This window comes from Taurulus bubalis (genome assembly GCF_910589615.1).
Source record: "Taurulus bubalis genome assembly, chromosome: 3".
NCBI lineage: Eukaryota > Metazoa > Chordata > Actinopteri > Perciformes > Cottidae > Taurulus > Taurulus bubalis.
In genome coordinates, this window is record NC_136591.1 from 1,102,501 (window position 1) to 1,124,743 (window position 22,243).

Below are 22,243 nucleotides of genomic sequence, written 5' to 3' on the forward strand. Positions count from 1 at the left end.
ATTTCTAACTTATATATATATATATATATATATATATATATATATATATATATATATATATATATATATATATATATATATATATATATATATGTTTTGTTAAATAATACTGAATGCTAATATAATAGAAATAACATGAAACTTCCCTGTTGATTACCTACATTCAACACAATATGCACATGAGGCGATCTAATGGTAACCTTTGGTGTAGTAAATAGTAGTTGTCTTTCCACTCGTCTGAAAGAAGACGTGCTATGGAAGTAAAAAATACAATAAAACATAGTTTTTTATTGTGGTAGATGTGGATCCAAACAAAGATGTCCTCGACAAAACAATGACGCTGTGTTTTAGGTTGCTATGCCAGGTCTGTCCAGCAGGGGTCAGGCCATCATTGTTGATGAGCAACACGTTTTAACATGTAAAGGGCTGAAGCCCCACAGTGAGTGTATTCATGAGATCAAACTATTGCATTGTGAATATTGTTATTGTTATGACTTAATATCTCTCCTCGTGTTGCTGAGAGGATTCAAGGATCATTTGTTCTTATTATGTTACACAGGGTCACCACCAAATGCTAAACCATGAAAACAAAAACAAAACAAATTACTGGGCAGATATTATTGTTGTCTCCTTAACATTAAACAGTGCTTAATGTTAAGGAGACAAGTGTTGGGGTAGTTACTCAGAAAAAGTAACTAGTTGCAAGTTACTAGTTACTTCTGAAAATTGTAACTATATTACTTTACTAGTTACTGCATTTGAAAAGTAACTTCACTACTAGTTACTTTACATGTATCTGCAAAGATACATGGACAAACATCACGGCCCTTTCATCACTTTATTTTCAATTTTCAATAATAATTTATTATTATTAATTAATATAATTTCCAATAATAATAATCGTGCGAGTCACACGACACTTCCTGCATGAACCATCTACCGTAAACGTCGGGTTACGAGCCGCTACTACCTTCGGTCAGAGTCCCCGTTAGCGTGTAATGTGTTACTTTACTTCGTTGCCTATAATAGTAATATCGTTACTGTAATCCGTTACTTTGTAACTCGTTACCCCCAACACTGTATATATATATATATATATATATATATATATATATATATATATAACGTTCACGTTCGCGGGCGGCTTCGCAGCTGGTTAAGCAGATTTCTTATCCAATCAGATTTCACCTCTGTTTCTCTCTATGGTAGAAAAGCCGGTTAAACTACATGGTGAAGGCCAGCTAGGAGGTTCTGTACGTGTGATTCCTCACAGGGACAAGGATCCCCAGCAGCAGCCTGAATCTGCACACTCCGGTACACTAGGTGGCGGTATACACCTGGTCAAGTTGGTTGCGATCCGCCATTTAAACCTGAAGAAGAACTTTCTGCAGACTTTCCCTGTGGACAGTACTGTATAACAGGGGTTCTTAACCTTTTTGACCTCAGGGCCCAACTTTTCAAGTACAAAGTGCCCCGAGGCCCATTCAAATATTAACACTGTGTTGGTTTATTAGCTAATTGATCTCACTCTTGGTTTGACTTGTATTCAAGAACTAAATCAAATCTACAGTTACACAACAACTAAATCAAATCTAGAGTTATTCTATCAAGCTGATAGAATAACTCATTTACAGGCTCAAGGCAGGAGTATCTCGGTTAATCCACAATGTTAATAAACCTCAAACCTGAATATTTAAGACAGTAAAAGTGATGTTTTTACTTTCTTTGGAGAATATCTTCGTGTGCAAATAGTGTGCAGACAAGTGTGCACACTATTCAAAGACATGTGTGCACACAATTCAAAATAATAATTTTCAAATTAAATAAACTGTAAATAACATTTAAATAAAGTGCAAATTAAAAGCCTTATGATGTGAATGATATGCTTCAGCAGTCTTCATGTTTCAGAACCAGAAGTTGCTCTTCATATCTGACAGCTGGCTTTACAGCACATTGGAGTCAGTCAGTGACAGACAGACCTTTCTGCATCTGGAGTACATCGTCCTTTCTCTGGAAAGCGTTGGATGTTTGGTCTCTAGATACCGCTTCAGCTGTGAAGCCTTCAGTGCTGGGTTAGCTAGCGAGGCTAGCATTAGCTAGCGTTAGCCCTCACTCCACACAGGCTCAGGGCTCCGCCTCGTTACCTCCGTTCACAAAGCTCTACTTCGTGAAGTCAGGATCATACTTCACAAACATTTAGACGTTTGGGGGGAAGTTCAGCAGCACTTTAGTCTTCATGTTTTTGTTTTAAATACTTTTCTATAACTTTCGCTACAGGCTAGCTAGCTGGTGGCTGAGTGTCTTCTTCTGCATATTAGAGCTTGTTAAACAACTGAGTGACGCATTACCGCCACCAAGTGGTGGGAAGCTGTATTGTAACTGAGCTTCTCGTGGATAACAGTAATATCTCTGCTGTCTTCAATTCATTACCTATGCGTTCCCACGGCCCACAGGTGAAAACGGAAAGTTTTTGGCGGCCCTCTAGGTGGCGCTCACGGTGGTTAAGAATCACTGCTGTATAACACCCTGCTTTCCATCGCGCCTCGAGCCACCCGAGGCTCGCTGTTATGACAAAAGCCGTAAAAGAAACTTGAACAGCACAACAACAGTGATTCATGTTCAGCCGACTTTATTGATGATAACACATGTTGTGTTGCTGTAGACTAGAGGGACTAAAGAGGCCTCTGCTGCTCCTGACACCTCAAGAAATGACTTCTACAGAGAAAAACACTGACGCTGAAAATACACTATCAAATCATTACGACTGTGACAAAGTAAACAATAAACACAACTTGTCATTAAAACAACAATGAATTGTTGTTGAAGACAACAATAAAAGTGAATTTACTTTCCATGATGCACAAGAGCTTTCCAGGGCCCTGTTTCTCGTACGACCTGCAATGAAACGAAGCACAAGCACGGCAAAACAACAGCACAGCACCCCCCCAAGGCAGGGAGGCGAACAGCATCAGGGCCCACTGCCATCCCATGCACTCTGGGCCATACCAATGCCATCCCATGCACTCTGGGCCATACCACTGCCATCCCATGCACTCTGGGCCATACCACTGCCATCCCATGCACTCTGGGCCATACCACTGCCATCCCATGCACTCTGGGCCATACCACTGCCATCCCATGCACTCTGGGCCATACCACTGCCATCCCATGCACTCTGGGCCATACCACTGCCATCCCATACACTCTGGGCCATAACACTACCATCCCATGCACTCTGGGCCATAACACTGCCATCCCATGCACTCTGGGCCATAACACTGCCATCCCATGCACTCTGGGCCATACCACTGCCACTCGCGGATGCTAACATGACGCTCCCCTTGAGGCGCTCCTGTGACGGACACCTGGTTACCAGGAGACTCCTCACAGCTGCTGCTGAAGCCTCCAACTCTGACCAGGAGGGAGCCGCGCCGCAATCAGCTGTTATAGCAGCGACGGAAGATGTGGAGACTTTCTGCTGTCCTGATGTCAGAATGACATGTTGGGATTATTAAACATTGGGGCTTATATGGAGTATTCGCTTTTAGAGAGTTATGGCGTGTGAGACAAGTTGTCATGTCAGGCAACTTTTGTTTCAATTGCGAAAAGACTGACAGCTTCAAAAAGACTTCTGTTCATGCGTGTGGGAGCGTCCATCTTTACCGAGTCACATCGTCACAATAAAAGCGAGCGAGTTGTCGGGATCACAGCGACTTGAACCCGTCCCAACAGAAGGTTCTGCTTCTGAACAGCCGTCGCTGAGGGGGAGGAGTCTGTGAGGAGGAATGTGCCAATAAAGGTTGAAGGCTTTGGGATATTTTGCTTAAAGACAGCTTTTGCTGTATTACTTTTGTCTGTTTGCGTCTGTAGATTTCTCCCAAATTCACCAAAAGCTGCGGTTAGATAACGTTTGATTTGCATATTTAAAAATGACACAGAAAACGTGTAATACAGAAAATGAATGTCATAATGTAAATGGGAAAATATCCTTTTGTTACCCTATTGCCCTATGTCTGACATTTTACAAAACATATCTTTTAGCACTTACACACCTCACACAAAGGGGTTTGCTCATTGATCAATAATAGCTTTATTTATGCAACATTTTATTCATAAAAACATGGTGAACATTGATTAAAAAAATTAAAAAACTGATGGCCGTTGGAGGTATTTGAGTAATTTATGGAGATTTATGATCTGTAATATATCAACAAAATGAACCTGGCCTCATCCAATGTTCACATTTCTGTTCTGTAAATCTTTGCGAAGCAGCACATATGATTTATGTGACCCGACCCTGGATCCGCAGATGGAAACCACAACTACCACGAGCAATCATGACCAATCCTGTTCTTATACAAGTGTGTTTACTTTGAAGAGTTTCTTTCATTATTTGTATTTATTCATTCCATTTCCATTCATGTATTTATTTCTAAATGATTACTTCTTTATTCTATGTTATATGTGCACATTTATGTTTGTGTATATGTATATACTGCATATGCATGTATGTGTAGTTGTAGATATATTTAGATAAGTATTCTCTTCTTGCTAAATTAATAATACCATTAATATTGCTATTATGCACTGTTGACAGCAGCAGCGATTAAAATGTTTGCCAGGTTGCACTTTTGTTGTTGTTGCTGTTGAGTGAGTGCTGGTAGTAGACGGCTGCGTGCAGGCTGAGAGGATTTGAGCTGGTCTCTGTGTGTGTGTGTGTGTGTGTGTGTGTGTGTGTGTGTGTGTGTGTGTGTGTGTGTGTGTGTGTGTGTGAAGCCCTCTGAGCTGTTGGATTAAAGACAAAAGTCCGCTGCTCTCTTTTTTTCCTCCACACATAGAACACATAGAGCCAAACCCTCTTTTCCCTGTAGCATGTTTCTCCTCTCTCTCTCTCTCTCTCTCTCTCTCTCTCTCTCTCTCTATATATATATATATATATATATATATATATATATATATATATATATATATATATATATATATAAGGCCACTTCACCCAGTTCCTGCAGTCTGAGGACGCGTTGCAGGAAGCAGCCGCTGGCAGCGTGAGTCAGGAGGATTCATGCGCCTCAGATATAAAGGATTGCCCTGACTCGTATTTTCTGGTTCTGTCGTCATCCTGAGTCCCTGAGTCACTTCTACTCACTTCCTCTAGCGGCCAGAGCAGAGTGCCTGTTTCCTCCCTTCATCTCCACAAAACAATACTACACAGCTTTTGTCCGCTCAAATCAACTCGAAATAAAAGTTCCTCGTAGTATCTTGAAGATTGCAAACACCTCAATGGATTTGATCTTTTTTCCAGTGAGTTACACGGTAAAAACTAGACTAGCGGAGCTGGGGTTTGAACCACCGACCCTCTGATTGAAGGAAGACCCTGTTCTACCACTGAGCCTCTGGATGTATTGTAACGTAACCCACATGGGTAAATCATCCATCATGAAAGAAGATAGTCGCAAAAAGGGATTTAAATATCACGACGCTATAACTCAGCAGATGGAGGTAGTTCTTCATGGCCGTACCTTTGAGGGCAATTCGTCTTTTATGGATCAAAACCACATCAAAAAGGCTGTGCAATTGTTCATATTTAAATACACTTTAACATTCCACTTTACATTACTGTTATCTGTTTGTCTGAGCACTTTGTTTTATACTTCATTTAATATCTATTGCTCTGTTGCTGTCTAATGTCTAAAGTTATGCACCTTCCTCCAAGAAAACATCCTTGTTTGTGTAAACATACCTGGCAAATAAATGGTTCTGATTCTGATGAGCATGACTCTGCACTTCGTATGACAAAAAGAAGAAGCCACACACAGAGGATGGCCTGACGAGGTTACTGTCATGGTACGTAATGAAGTATGTCCGAGTTCAAAAAGCCTTTCCATCGTTGCTATCTGCATTCCCAAAGTCCTATTTACCGGCATGAGAGCAACAAAGGGGACATGAAGGATTAATGTATTCCTGAGAGGCGCTGGTCACGTGACCCGTTGGTCCCTGGACCGCTGTTCCCGAGCACAACTCAAAGTCATGTTGACATTCTGTCTCGTGGGTCACGAGTCATGTGACTCACGAGAGTCGAGCGACTTTTCTTGCCCCTCGTTTAACCTTTTAAACCTTTCCTGGAAATGTCATCCCCAAACTAAAAAGGGTGTATCTCTGCCAAATCATAACTCAATATGTGAACATTCTCTAACCCAAATCATAACTCAATATGTGAACATTCTCTAACCCAAATCATAACACAATATGTGAACATTCTCTAACCCAAATCATAGCTCAATATGTGAACATTCTCTAACCCAAATCATATACAATATGTGAACATTCTCTAACCCAAATCATAACTCAATATGTGAACATTCTCTAACCCAAATCATAACTCAATATGTGAACATTCTCTAACCCAAATCATAACTCAATATGTGAACATTCTCTAACCCAAATCATAACAATATGTGAACATTCTCTAACCCAAATCATAACTCAATATGTGAACATTCTCTAACCCAAATCATAACTCAATATGTGAACATTCTCTAACCCAAATCATAACTCAATATGTGAACATTCTCTAACCCAAATCATAGCTCAATATGTGAACATTCTCTAACCCAAATCATAGCTCAATATGTGAACATTCTCTAACCCAAATCATAACACAATATGTGAACATTCTCTCTGCAAAGGTTGACTTTGATAAAGTGAAGCAGAACAAACTTAGAGAGGGTTTAGAACAGAGAACATTCAGGTGAGGACTCAAACATTTGCATTGGGGCACATCTGTGACAATTTAATTTTCTCATGTACCAAACCATATATTTCACTTGTATTTTACTTATGGTGTTCAATACATCCAAATACAGCAGTTTGGGCCTTGTTCCCCCCTAAAGCAAGCTATGATCTACAGTTTTATAGAACAATCGCTGAGTCTTGGCTTTCCTTAGGAGACCAGCACACGAACGTTGCCATTCGGTCTCCATGTATTCAGTCATGTGAGTCTCAGAGTCACGAGTCTCTGGTTAACGTGAAGCACGCTCTTCTCCTCAACCTATCTATGTGCTTCTGTTACCTAACCCTGAGGAAGTCCATTTAGAAGCACTCTGCATGTGACGAGTCATAGTTTGAGGCCGAGTGCCACCAAGCTGTGCTGGATGTGTTGACAATAGACTGGATTCTGACTGAAAGATGAGTATTTAAAGTATGCATGTAAGCATGAAGTGTTTTTGTTTTTACAACCCTAGTGAAATAAATACACACGTTCCTAACTCCTCTGTTCCACAACAACACATGTACGCATGCTGAAAGACAACACATGTATCTGGTTGTGCTTCCAGTAACATCACTCCTCCTGTTGTGTCTCCACGGGAACATGGAGTCATGGACATGGTGTCCTGGCTCTGAACCCGGGTTCACCTGCTCCACAAGCCCCGCCCCGCCGGCCCGGCCCGGCTCGTCTCCCGATGCGCACTGAGGTTCAACCGCACGCGTGCACGGCTCTCACGGAGCTGCGATTGGCCGAGACGCGCCGTAAGGCCCGCCCCTTTGTACACACGTCACTGCTGTGTGGCGCTCCAGAGAGAGAGAGAGAGAGAGAGAGAGAGAGAGAGACGCACTGCTCTCCTGACGCGCGCGCGGCGGCAGCCCTGATCCGTGCCCGCGATGGGAACCACCGACACGGCGCTCCCTCCGACCCGAGCCCTGATCCTGATCCCGCTCTGCCTGGACCCGGTCCGCCCGGAGACCCGGACCGCAACGCGCCGCAGCTGAGAGCCCGTCCGCCGCACCGGAGCCGAGGAAGAGGAGGAGGATGAAGACGACGATGGGGAGGAGGAGGAGCAGGAGGAACCTCTAGGGATGAGGAGGGTTTCTCCAGCCCAGACCTGCGCCCGGTCCTCCAGCATGATGTCCGCAGTGGTGAGTACCTCCTCTCCTGCATCTCCTCTTAAAGGGACAGCGCCTGTTTTTGGTCCCGGACTGAACTTCAAATCAAGTACACAGAGATATTAATAATCATCTTTAGCTTGTTCAATAAACTCCAAGAGAGACGTCTCTTCAGACCTCAGCGCGTCACACTGTAGGATGAGGAGCCGGGTCCACTGTCCAGACTCCGGCTCACAAAGACCACAAAGAGAGGAAGGGTCCGCTCAATGCAATCACGTGGTTTTATTAGTGCATTGACATGTGTGATGCACAAAGAACAATACTTTTTATTATCAGCATCAGTGGAACTTGTGAGCGGATGATGGGAGGACGACCGGCGTCATCCTCATTCTCATCCTCATCCTCACACTTTGCCTTCCTCTCCTCTATGTGTGCTCTGATTCTCTCTCTCTCTCTCTCTCTCTCTCTCTCTCTCTCTCTCTCTCTCTCTCTCTCTCTCTCTCTCTCTTTAGAGGGTTGAGTGTTTTTGTATTAAAGGCAGGATGACACGTTCAGATTTAAGTTTTTAAATGCAGACAAATGTCACATTCACTCTTTCAAAGTAGATGAAATAAAGTAATAAAGTGCATTAAATAGAGTATATGAAATAAAGTAGATGAAATAAAGTATATGAAATAAAGTAGATGAAATAAAGTATATGAAATAAAGTAGATGAAATAAAGTACATTAAATAAAGTAGATGAAATAAAGTATATTAAATAAAGTACATGAAATAAAGTAGATACAATAAAGTACATTAAATAAAGTAGATGAAATAAAGTATATACAATAAAGTACATTAAATAAAGTAGATGAAATAAAGTATATACAATAAAGTACATTAAATAAAGTAGATGAAATAAAGTATATTAAATAAAGTAGATGAAATAAAGTAGATGAAATAAAGTACATTAAATAAAGTAGAGGAAATAAAGTAGATAAAATAAAGTACATTAAATAAAGTAGATGAAATACAGTACATTAAATAAAGTACATTAAATAAAGTAGATGAAATAAAGTAAATGAAATAAAGTAGATGAAATAAAGTATATTAAATAAAGTAGATGAAATAAAGTAGATAAAATAAAGTACATTAAATAAAGTAGATGAAATAAAGTACATTAAATAAAGTAGATGAAATAAAGTAGATGAAATAAAGTACATTAAATAAAGTAGATGAAATAAAGTAGATGAAATAAAGTAGATGAAATAAAGTATGTGCTGATAACATCGTTTGATTGAAGTGTTCTTCCTGAGAATAATAACTTAATAATAGCTATAACTTTATTTATATAGCACCTTTAAAAACAAAGTTTACAAAGAGCTCTCCAGAGAAGCAAAGCATAGACATAACTTAAATACCAGTAAACAAAAAGGACCATAAACAATGAACACAACAAAACCAAACTAATAACCAAAAAGAGAAAATGGAGTACAAAACAAACAAATACATAAAATATAAAACCAGGGGAACAACAGAACTGCATAATAGATCATTAAAGGACGACATCACTTTTCTATAAAAATAGGTTTTAAGAAGTGATTTAAAAGAAGTTATGGATTCTGCAAAATACAATAGTACTGTGATGAAGATGAGCCAGAACAAAACTGGATGTGGGGATTATGTCATATGTGAAACCCGCCGTTGTTAGGGCAACGTCTGAGTGTTTATACGTTATAATCGCTCTGCCATGTTAAATGGTCAGACTGGTCCCAGTCTCAGACAGCGCCGCTTGGCCAGTGGCCCCTCAGCCAGTGGCTCCTCAGCCAGTGGCCCCTCAGCCAGTGGCTCCTCAGCCAGTGGCTCCTCAGCCAGTGGCCCCTCAGCCAGTGGCCCCTCAGCCAGTGGCTCCTCAGCCAGTGGCTCCTCAGCCAGTGGCCCCTCAGGGTCTGGCAGCGTGTCCTTTAACTATGACAGTGGAGCGGTAGCCTACGGCGCAGTAGCATACGGCGCGGTAGCATACAGAGCGGTAGCATACGGAGGAGCGGTAGCATACAGAGCGGTTAGGTAGCATATGGAGGAGCGGTAGCATACGGAGGAGTGGTAGCATACGGAGGAGCGGTAGCATACAGAGCGGTTGGGTAGCATATGGAGGAGTGGTAGCATACGGAGGAGCGGTAGCATACGGAGGAGCGGTAGCATACAGAGCGGTTAGGTAGCATACGGAGGAGCGGTAGCATACAGAGCGGTTAGGTAGCATACGGAGGAGCGGTAGCATACAGAGCGGTTAGGTAGCATACGGAGGAGCGGTAGCATACAGAGCGGTTAGGTAGCATACGGAGGAGCGGTAGCATACAGAGCGGTTAGGTAGCATACGGAGGAGCGGTAGAATACAGAGCGGTTAGGTAGCATACGGAGGAGCGGTAGCATACAGAGCGGTTAGGTAGCATATGGAGGAGCGGTAGCATACAGAGCGGTTAGTTGGCATATGGAGGAGCGGTAGCATACGGAGGAGCGGTAGCATACGGAGGAGCGGTAGCATTCAGAGTGGTTAGGTAGCATACGGAGGAGCGGTAGCATACAGAGGAGTGGTAGCATACAGAGGAGCGGTAGCATACACAGGAGCGGTAGCATACAGAGCGGTTAGGGAGCATACAGAGGAGCGGTAACATATGGAGGAGTGGTAGCATACGGAGGAGTGGTAGCATACGGAGGAGCGGTAGCATACAGAGGAGCGGTAGCATATGGAGGAGCGGTAGCATACGGAGGAGCGGTAGCATACAGAGGAGCGGTAACATATGGAGGAGTGGTAGCATACGGAGGAGTGGTAGCATACGGAGGAACGGTAGCATACAGAGGAGCGGTAGCATATGGAGGAGCGGTAGCATACGGAGGAGCGGTAGCATACAGAGGAGCGGTAGCATACGGAGGAGCGGTAGCATACGGAGGAGTGGTAGCATATGGAGGAGCGGTAAAATACAGAGCGGTTAGGTAGCATACGGAGGAGCGGTAGCATACAGAGGAGCGGTAGCATACGGAGGAGCGGTAGCATACGGAGGAGCGGTAGCATTCAGAGTGGTTAGGTAGCATACGGAGGAGCGGTAGCATACAGAGGAGTGGTAGCATACGGAGGAGCGGTAGCATACAGAGGAGTGGTAGCATACAGAGGAGCGGTAGCATACAGAGGAGCGGTAGCATACAGAGCGGTTAGGGAGCATACAGAGGAGCGGTAACATATGGAGGAGTGGTAGCATACGGAGGAGTGGTAGCATACGGAGGAGCGGTAGCATACAGAGGAGCGGTAGCATACGGAGGAGCGGTAGCATACGGAGGAGTGGTAGCATATGGAGGAGCGGTAAAATACAGAGCGGTTAGGTAGCATACGGAGGAGCGGTAGCATACAGAGGAGCGGTAGCATACAGAGGAGCGGTAGCATACGGAGGAGCGGTAGCATACGGAGGAGTGGTAGCATACAGAGGAGTGGTAGCAGACAGAGGAGCGGTCGCATATGGAGGAGCGGTAGCATACGGAGGAGTGGTAGCATACAGAGGAGCGGTAGCATACAGAGGAGCGGTAGCATTCAGAGCGGTTAGCGAGGAGGGTTAGGTCCAACAAACACAGGACTTTCACCCAGGAGACCCGCTTGAAGCCGATTCACGTCGACTTATTTTACCGTAGCTGCGTAAGCTAGCTAACTCGGAGAATCCGTCCCGAACCGCGAAACCAAGATCTGCCGAGTTCTACTTCCACGCTCAGTTCCTCCTTCCTCTGCTCACAGTCACCAGCAGAACCACAACATGTGTTCCACGCATAAATAATCACCGCCGGCTATTGTCAGTGATGTCTGTGTGTGAGCTCTGAGAGAGAGAGAGAGCAACAGGTGCAGCTGCTCTGTGTGTGTGTGTGTGTGTGTGTGTGTGTGTGTGTGTGTGTGTGTGTGTGTGTGTGTGTGTGTGTGTGTATGTGTCTGTGTGTGTCGGTTGTGTCTGTGTGTGTGTGTTTGTCTATGTGTGCTTGTGTGTGTGGCTGTGTGTATGGTGCATATGTGTGTGTCTGTCTGTGTGTGTGTGTGTGTGTGTATGTGTCTGTGTGTGTGTCGGTTGTGTCTGTGTATGTGTTTGTCTATGTGTGCTTGTGTGTGTGGCTGTGTGTATGGTGCATATGTGTGTGTCTGTCTGTGTGTGTGTGTGTGTGTGTATGTGTCTGTGTGTGTGTCGGTTGTGTCTGTGTATGTGTTTGTCTATGTGTGCTTGTGTGTGTGGCTGTGTGTATGTGTGTGTATGTGTGTGCGTGTGTATGGTGCATATGTGTGTGTCTGTCTGTGTGTGTGTGTGTGTGTGTTTGTGTGCTTCTTTAAATGGATTGTAATTACAGTTAATGTCTTCTGCCACACACAGATGCACAAACATCCCACCCACACTCCAATGTTTGTGTGCACACACGCCCCATTATGCAACTACATGGTCCAACACACACACACACACACACACACACACACACACACACACACACACACACACACACACACACACACACCAGACTCAACAGGAGCTGGATTGTCTCTGTACAGTGACTCTCTGTAAAGAAGCACAACATGGAGCCGTCTGAGCCTCCGGTGCAGCGCGTCTCACACGCGCGTGTGTGTGTGTGTGTGTGTGTGTGTGTGTGTGTGTGTGTGTGTGTGTGTTGGGCAGTGGCTACAAATGCTGTGTCATAGAATCCCTCCAGTGCGACGTAGTTGTTGAGCCCAAAGGGAGGCTCAACAACAGGTGTCAGCACGTCTACAGGAGCAGATGGTAGCAGGGAAACATACAGAAGAGTAGACACAAATAAAAAGTCATGATTCAGCAGTTTTGATAACTGAAGCGTTCACTCTGAAAAAGACAAAAAGCTGCATTTGCTGAGATAGAAGACGGGTTTAGTGGGAAATGTGGTTTTATTTGACTGAGAGCCAACGAGCCCGGACTGCCATCAACTTTGACGCTACAGAAAACACAACTACACTCCAGAGATTCAGGGACGCACTTCCACAACGATGGGGGACTGAGGAGAGACAGATGCAACATGAGAACGGTCAAAAGTACTGAGGTATGCAGGTTTGTAGTCCCAGCTGCAGATCAAGCTCCAAAAGCATTTGGTCCTACAGCTTCCAGAATGCAACTGGGTCGTGTCTTTTGTCAAAGTCTCCACAGCTTCCTGTTAAAGGGACATTCATGCACCTGTTGCTGAGATAACCCTGATGACATCATCATCAGGGCACATTTAGTTGAAGGCTTGTTTCCACTCGTTTCATGCATAGTGTCTAAAATTAACCTTCCAACGTTGACTTACTTTCTCTGTTGTCTTCTGCAACAAAAGCACTCGGTTCGGATTATGAGTTATTCAACAAAAGTAAGGAAAAACATGTCAATGATGAGTCATGCTGCGTTCACACCAAACGCGTTACTCGCACCTGGCTTATCTCCGTAAAAACAGTTATCGTTTCCACCATCCACCATGGGAATAACCACTAGTTCTGCTTTATGAATTTGCGTCATCCGCATCTGTGCATTGACTTTGCATGTAATTTACCCGCGCGTCAAATTTCGTAACACGATTGGTGTGAACGCAGCTTTAAAGTACACCCATCTCCTGGGGGAAAGCAATGGGAACGCCCTCTACTTCCTGGGACCTTGAGTACGACTCTTAGAAAAGCGATTTTGAGGCTGAGAATAATAAACTCGAAGATTTTGAATGAGGCAACACGTTGCTGACTGGTGAAAGCCCAGCATGCGTTTGCAGCATTACCAACTGGCGTCTGTGGCGACTTTCTCCTGGGAAGAAAACCCACAAGTTACGGCCTCTGAGACCCACTGAGGAGTGAGATCCAAAAGCACCCCTGCAGTTACCGCTTATCGCCATAGGTGCCGCCAAAGAGAAGGAAGCAGAGTTCTGAGATTGTAACCTTAAAGTGAGGGCAGTGTTAGCGTGATTCCTGTTCGTCACATTCAGCCGGATGGTTGCATCCCAGCGCAGCTCCGACTCCACATTTGCGATGGTGGAAAGCTTTAAAGAGCTTTAAAAAGGTAAATAAAGGATTTATATTGTTCCCCCAGAAGACATATGGGTGACGCCGCAGATGTTTTTGCACAATCCGTCTGGCAGCTAAAAACAGACCTGACCCTTGAAGCCGAGCTAACGGGTCCTGGGCGTGTCTCCGGATGGCCTGTGGCTGCAGTCTGGGGGGTCGAATGACAGGGTGTTCTGCACAAAGCGGGGGGTGGAGGTGTGTGTGTGTGTGTGTGTGTGTGTGTGTGTTTAGCAGGATCAGTGCTCTGCAGTGGTGCAGCGCTGCCTCTGTGATGTAAACAAGAGCTGCCTGGCTGACGGCTCCTCCCTGGATCTCTCCTCAGTCAGTCCGTGAGGCGTCAGATGAAACGTCCCCCAGAGCAACTCGATCCCTGGGATCCAGATCCTCACGAACGTCGTAGAAATGACAAACTCTGGGCTTCAAAATGTCACAAACCAACGGGTGACGTCACGGTGACGACGTCAACTCCTTATATAGACTTCATGTTCTTTACATCACAGTATGGGGACGTCATGTGTCAGTCAGAGCTCCATTGTTTATTTTTCACCTCATTGCTTTAATCTTGTTAGGGTTTAGGGTTAAAGGACAATCAACACTATTTTGATGATTGTAAAAGGTTTTACAGTCATCAAAATGCTTGTGTTTGCTTTAAATGATTCAGAAGTGAATCAAAGCCCATCTTGGTGACGATAAAACCTTTAACCATCATTCAAAGCCTTGTTCATCGTCATTTAACTCAGACCCCAAAGCCCGCCGGTGGGTTTGAAGAGGTTAAGGGTCACTGCGCTTCCAATAACGCGGAAAAGAGACGCATGAAAGAAGAAACAATGTTCCCCAATCAATGCAGCAGAGGCGGAGACGTCCAGACGTTCACATCAGACGGCGGAGCTGGACACGGCGGGATAACGACAGCTCTCGTGCCGCCGCCTCGCGGCCGGCCGTCCGATTGGCCGGCCGGCCGCCGGGCAGATGATGTCGTTTATAGGCAGTGCGGCAAGACAGAGACAAAGTTGGCATAATAAGAGGGAGGCTGGCAGCACAGACTGAAACTGATTCATGCTTTGAGCTTTGAGCTGCAGGGGTGTGTGTGTGTGTGTGTGTGTGTGTGTGTTTGTGTGTCTGTGTGTGTGTGTGTCTGTGTGTGTGTGTGTGTGTGTGTGTTTGTGTGTGTGTGTGTGTGTTAGCAGTTCTGTTATGACAAAATGCCAGTGCTGCACTTTGTTTCCATCTTCTGCTTTTTAGTGTCTTTGTTGGCGTTTTATTTTCCTAATGGCGGCGGTGACAGAAGAGCGGTGAACCACGGAGAGACTCAACTTATGAGCCTCGGTTTGGCTGCAAATAATCTGGCTGCATCTCCCCCCGACACGCTTCATGGAGCCGTCGCAGTATCTACTCTCCTTGGCTTAGAGCCGGAGCTGCAGACGGAGCCGGACCCTCTCCGGTCAGTCGGCTCCCCAAAGAGCTTCATCTGACTCACAGGATGAAGCAGTGTGTTGCTTCACACAGCATACTGCTGCAGTACAGTGAAGGGGAGGACAAATACGTACAATTGTATATAAAAATGCAAAGTAAAGGTACCGTTTCATTCTAATGATGGACATCTGTGTGCGGGGTTGCAGAGAGTGGGGTTCTTGGTTAGCGCTGCTAACATGAAAATAACAAAGTCCACCTGGTCACTATGGAATTGACAAGAAAAACTGTCAAAAACGAACTTAAATCCACTGCAGACTGTGCTGAGTGAACAAGAAATAAAAGGGGAATAAACAGAAAAGTGCACTCACCACCCCACCTTACACCCCACCTTACGCCCCACTCTCCCTTGCACCCCACACAGTCTGTAGTGGGCTGAGTGAAAGCCGTGTACTCGGCACCTTTAGTACTGCTTGTTCTATTAGCTTTTAGCCAAACATACACTTGCTATGTCTCCGGGCGCAGGCTAGTGGCTAGAGGTCAGCTAGAGGTCGGCTAGAGGTCAGCTAGAGGGCAGCTAGAGGTCAGCTAGATTCAAGATGTTTCAAGATGTTTTTACTGTCATATGCACAGATAGCAGACAGTTATTCTATACAATGAAAAGCGTATTTAGCGAGGGATCAGCGTTGCACACGGGACCATTTGATTCAAATTGCAGTTGAGCTCAACTTGACAGCATTGATCATTTTCAAGTAATTCAACTTAAAAAGAATGAACTTGCTGCTGCACACATCAGACCACAACCACTGGCCCACAGCTGGTGGAGTAATGGACGCAATGTGTTTGTTTTATTGGTTTTATTGACACAGCAGCATCTTATCGTTTATAGCTAATTATTTTGCGGGGCCTCTGACAGCTTTAGACACACACAGCGTACACATGACCATAATCTCCCGGCAGAGATCGCAATTGGTGAGATTTAGGTGTTTGTGGGAAGATTATTTTGTTGTTGTCATTGCCAGGCTAGCCGTTTTCCGTGCTACCAGTCTTCATGCTAAGCTAAGCTAACCGCCTGCTTGATTTTTTTTTATCATACAGACATGTAAGTGTTATCATTCCTCTCATCTAACTCTCGGCAGGTCAAGTTTCCCCAATCTTTTCCTCTACTAACTTAAACCTGATGTTCTCCCTCACCAGCCGCACCATCTGATGCATCTCGCAGCAGGACAAGTGTAAATAATAATATGCTTCAGTCTCAGTGTGCACAAGACAGTGTTTACCTATCAAATGACTTATTCAGCTTGTTGTGGAATTATTTTTTAATTGAGGATGACTAAGCTCTAAAATCAATACTGAATAAACTTTAATCTATCTACTTATCTGACTGCGTTGAGACTCCACGGGTCTCTCAGACGACGACTAGCATAGACACTAGCATAGACATTAGCGTAGACACTAGCGTAGACACTAGCGTAGACACTAGCATAGACACTAGCGTAGACACTAGCATAGACACTAGCGTAGAAACTAGCATAGACACTAGCGTAGACACTATCGTAGACACTAGCATAGACACTAGCGTAGACACTAGCATAGAACTAGCATAGACACTAGCGTAGACACTAGCATAGACACTAGCGTAGACACTAGCATAGACACGAGCATAGACACTAGCATAGACACTAGCATAGACACTAGCGTAGACACTAGCGTAGACATTAGCATAGACACTAGCGTAGACACTAGCATAGACACTAGCGTAGACACTAGCGTAGACACTAGCATAGACACTAGCGTAGACACTAGCATAGACACTAGCATAGACACTAGCGTAGACACTAGCATAGACACTAGCGTAGACACTAGCATAGACACAAGCATAGACACTAGCATAGACACTAGCATAGACACTAGCGTAGACACTAGCGTAGACATTAGCATAGACACTAGCGTAGACACTAGCATAGACACTAGCGTAGACACTAGCGTAGAAACTAGTGTAGACACTAGCGTAGACACTAGCATAGACACTAGCGTAGACACTATCGTAGACACTAGCATAGACACTAGCGTAGACACTAGCATAGAACTAGCATAGACACTAGCGTAGACACTAGCATAGACACTAGCGTAGACACTAGCATAGACACGAGCATAGACACTAGCATAGACACTAGCATAGACACTAGCGTAGACACTAGCGTAGACATTAGGATAGACACTAGCGTAGACACTAGCATAGACACTAGCGTAGACACTAGCGTAGACACTAGCATAGACACTAGCGTAGACACTAGCATAGACACTAGCGTAGACACTAGCACAGACACTAGCATAGACACTAGCGTAGACACTAGCATAGACACGAGCATAGACACTAGCGTAGACACTAGCATAGACACTAGCATAGACACTAGCATAGACACAGGACACAGAACACGAGAGAGACCAGATTGAAGATTTATTTGCAACGAATCACGGCACAAACAAAACTCTGCAATCAGCCCGCTTCCCCGGACACAAACTAAATCTGCACCGCAGCTTCTGGCTAGAAAAGCACCAGGGTCCCGTACTAAGCCATCCCAAAGTTCCTCTTAACACTAGCACGAACAAGTGAGCGGTGCGCCTGCGGTACGGTAGCGTCGGCGCTAGTTCAAGACCTCTACGAAGGAGCAGACGGAGAGAGGGGAGCGTCCATTGTTCCCATTCTCCGCCATGCGGTCCCCACCAGCGTCACGGCGACGTGGCGTCAGCAGGACTCAATGCATTCATTCACACGGACCTGCAGAGTTATGAGCAGCATGGCGGGAGCTGATGTCTACGGAGGAGGGTTCTGGGAACGAGCACAAAGAGCCCGACGGGAGGGCGGCGGAGCGGCGAGAGAATGGACTGCCTTATGCTTATTAGCACCAATTATACAACCAGTGGTCTTCCTTTGGTTGTTTGATGACGTGAAGCATGTGGGAAAAGTCTCTTTGTGTCTCGTAATCCTCCTTGATGTCTCTTAAAACCAAAAACGCTCAACAATCTCAATTTTCTCCGTGGTGGATTGCGTTTAAATCCAGACGGTTTACGGGCCTCCTAACCTCTGCCCTTCTGGAGGAAACACGATGCCGCGGCGCTTCACTGTGTGACCGGGAAACAAATGCTTTTGTTCACGACCAACATTCATGTGCGTCATCCGATAAATTCTCCCCTCGGTGCATCACTTCAAACCCAGCAGTCGTAAATTCTCTCCGTGACTTTGTGGCCGCGAGAAACGACAAGAGTCCACGTGAGACCTTGAAGTCCGGAGGCAGGGATGAGAACCGGTTGCTATTTGTCCGATTCCTCTGATTCCAATGCTATCCAACAGTCGTGCACAGAGGCTGAAGAACAGAGCTAACAGCTCACGTTAACGAAGGTGGCATTGAGTTACATTGTGGCGCGTTCCAGTTCTAAATCAATAAAACATGTTATTGGCCGAAGGTAAATGAGTTATTATGATTCAGATATCATCTTGTAAAATTCTGTTTTTAGCGAGAAACTCAAATCCAGTTGTTTTCACTGTAATATAAAATAGATTTATTTAAAATATAGTATTTATGAGCTGTTTAACTTCCGGTTACGAGCACAAAGCAGTTCATAATACACCATTAATCCTACTAAACATTGAAATGAAAATACAATCATACCTCTCCTATTGATTTGAATTGTGTTTTTATGCAAATTAACACTATAGAGGACAATAAAGTTAAAGGACAGCCTTTCAATGTATTTGCCGTTTTTACACTGAACTCAAGGCCAATGGGTGACTACGCCCACTTCCTATATTCAGCCTATGACAGACTGAGATCAGCCCTCCAGCAGCATTGGAGAGGAGGCTGCCTGAAGTTATTGCTCTGACATCATGACTCAGTCACTTTGTGTGTGTGTGTGTGTGTGTGTGTGTGTGTGTGTGTGTGTGTGTGTGTGTGTGTGTGTGTGTGTGTGTGTGTACATTTGAGACATGTGTGGATTATTCCCCTAAACCCAGTGAGCTGTCAGCTTCCCAGCAGAGGTGAGAGGGGAGCCTGAAACACACACACACACACACACACACACACACACACACACACACGCACACGCACACACACACACACACACACACACGAAATGAGGCTGGACTAATTGGGTATTTTCCCCAGAATCCATGTTACCCAAAACACACTCGTCTCTGTCCGCCTGGCCCGTGATGTTTCATACCAAATTATACAATGAGAAAACTGCTTAAGTCTGGCTCACTGCTGGTCTGGAACCAGTGTTTTTTAATTGCATGTGTTCTTGCTGGTTTTGGTCGATGTTAATTCGTGACCTGATCAGCGTACAAATCCAAACGTGGGCAAACAAGAGTGAGAAGGAGTCTCAGTCCGGTGGGCGCTTTGGGTCCGGCCAGCTGTCCATCTGTCAGTTCAATCACTGCAGCCATCTGTCCAACCCTTTGATCAAGAACTGGACGCAGTATCTGAACAACTTGTGGTCAGCTTGTTATTCAATCTGTGTTTACTGGAGAATGAGGATTACTACTAATGTTGGTCCCTTTGGCAATCCAATGGGGTTTCTGCTTTTGGTTTACTTTGGATTACAGTTGGAGGATTGTGATCGTAACGGGAGATCCATGCACTTGCTTTAGTGACCCCAGTCTTGCTAGAATTTTAACATTTTACACAAGACAACCAACACTTGTTCTTGACATTTGCTCTGGATTTTGGTCTTTTGCCACATTAACTCGGCTCGGAGAGTACATTTTGAACTTGCATTGACCAGATGGCCAGAAACATGATTTCACATGGATGCTTGTGTTGCTCTGTGAGTACTGGATGTGTAAATAGGCAACTGCTTGCGAACATGTTTGACATGTAATTGTTTTTGTGTATTTTAGTGAGGGTTTTGTAGGCATTATGGAACATGGGGCTCTGGGCTGGGTAGCGGGACTCGACACAGTCAAGGTATCGACGATAATAACCCATAATCAATATCTGCATTCGATCCCTTTTGTACCCACAAAAGACAGTATGGTGCATCCGTATGGTTTTGCTTGCAGCCAATCACTGCAGGGCGTTTCCTGTTTTAATGCGACATGCGATTGGTCTGCTGGCAGCTTCAACAACAAGATGCATTATAATGTGGTGAAGTTGAGTGCTGTGTATTTGACAGAGTCGGCAGTTCGGAGTCTGATCAAAATAAATGCGGCGGTAGCATTTTACGCGACCGAATGCCTCCATTCACATGAAGGGTATCGAACGAAGTAGAAAAAAAAGGTATCACGTGAAGTACTCCATTGGTATCGGTATCACTTTAACGGTGCTGGCATCGTAAAATGATACCCAGGCCTAGTGGAGCTTCAGTCACATTGCATAGAGATATTCTGCTCTCTAAACACTATTACCTTTTTTTAAATGTCTCTTTCTCTTCCATGCTCTCTTCTCCTCTCAGCTCTTATGTACAGTGATGGTTGAGATCTCAGCTCGGGTTTTGACCACAACCAGCCCAGCTGACCAGTCCATCCTCTCACCCCGCCACTATCAGCACACCGACCCCGACTCGGGCACCCAGCTGGTCTGTGACAAGTGCCCGGCAGGCACCCACGTGTCCGTCCACTGCACCCGGACGACCGTGAGGGAGTGCAGCCGCTGCCCTGAAGGCACCTTCACACGGGGCGAGAACGGGATGCAGAAATGCCACCCCTGTCGAACTCCCTGTGCTGCGGGCTTCGTCGAGAAAGCCGCCTGCACGCCCACCCAGGACCAGGTCTGCAAATGTCCGCCCGACAGCTTTTTGTCGGGGGATGGCGGCGCAGAGTGTAAGCCGCACTCGCTGTGCCCGCCAGGGGCCAGGGTGAAAAGGCGGGGCAGTGAAACAGAGGACGTGCTCTGTAAGCCGTGCACCAAAGGGACTTTCTCAGACGTGGAGTCGAGTGCGCTGAAGTGCCCCACCTACACGGACTGCCAAGCTCAGGGGCTGGTGCTGCTCATGGCGGGGACTAAAGAGACAGATAATCTCTGTGGAGCCCCTTCTGCAGCCCCCTCTTCCTCTTCATCTTCGCCTGTCTCCACAACCACCCCACTGGGACCTGCACAGGCTGTTCTTGTACAGGAACCCATGACTTCTTCATCCACTCCATCATCATCCCTGAAAGGACCTGCACGTAAAGGTGAGAGACACTGATTGAATGCAAAGACTGTCTTGATTGGAAATAGCAAAATAAATTTGAGATGGATTTTAACCCTAGAACACTAACGTCTTTAACCCTAGAAAACTAACATCTTTAACCCTAGAAAACTAACATCTTTAACCCTAGAACACTAACGTATTTAACCCTAGAAAACTAACATCTTTAACCCTAGAAAACTAACATCTTTAACCCTAGAACACTAACGTATTTAACCCTAGAACACTAATGTCTTTAACCCTAGAACACTAACATCTTTAACCCTAGAACACTAACGTCTTTAACCCTAGAATACTAATGTCTTTAACCCTACAACACTAACGTCTTTAACCCTACAACACTAATGTCTTTAACCTAACCCCCTAACCCTAACCCTAGAATACTAACGTCTTTAACCCTAGAACACTAACGTCTTTAACCCTAGAACACTAACATCTTTAACCCTAGAACACTAACGTCTTTAACCCTAGAACACTAATGTCTTTAACCTAACCCCCTAACCCTAACCCTACAACACTAACATCTTTAACCCTAGAACACTAACATCTTTAACCCTAGAACACTAACATCTTTAACCCTACAACACTAATGTCTTTAACCCTAGAACACTAACGTCTTTAACCCTAGAACACTAACATCTTTAACCCTACAACACTAATGTCTTTAACCCTAGAACACTAAGGTCTTTAACCCTAGAACACTAATGTCTTTA

General features: G+C 44.9%; 2 protein-coding genes across 2 annotated transcripts in view; one reads left to right on the top strand and one right to left on the bottom strand.

Moving 5' to 3' along the window:
* Window positions 1-3,214, bottom strand: part of cd2ap (CD2-associated protein) — a gene marked incomplete at its 5' end in the record, with an annotated part of 73,381 nt that extends 70,167 nt beyond the window's left edge. Inside the window, one exon of the mRNA XM_079215135.1 lies at window positions 3,007-3,214. Within this exon, the coding sequence (XP_079071261.1) occupies window positions 3,007-3,214 (208 nt within the window). The remainder of the gene's footprint in view (window positions 1-3,006) is intronic.
* A 4,445-nt stretch (window positions 3,215-7,659) lies between these two features.
* tnfrsf21 (tumor necrosis factor receptor superfamily, member 21) overlaps window positions 7,660-22,243 on the top strand; it is a gene marked incomplete at its 5' end in the record, with an annotated part of 49,645 nt that continues 35,061 nt past the window's right edge. Inside the window, 3 exons of the mRNA XM_079215136.1 lie at window positions 7,660-7,728; window positions 9,627-9,875; window positions 20,796-21,513. Of these exons, the coding sequence (XP_079071262.1) occupies window positions 7,660-7,728; window positions 9,627-9,875; window positions 20,796-21,513 (1,036 nt within the window). The remainder of the gene's footprint in view (window positions 7,729-9,626; window positions 9,876-20,795; window positions 21,514-22,243) is intronic.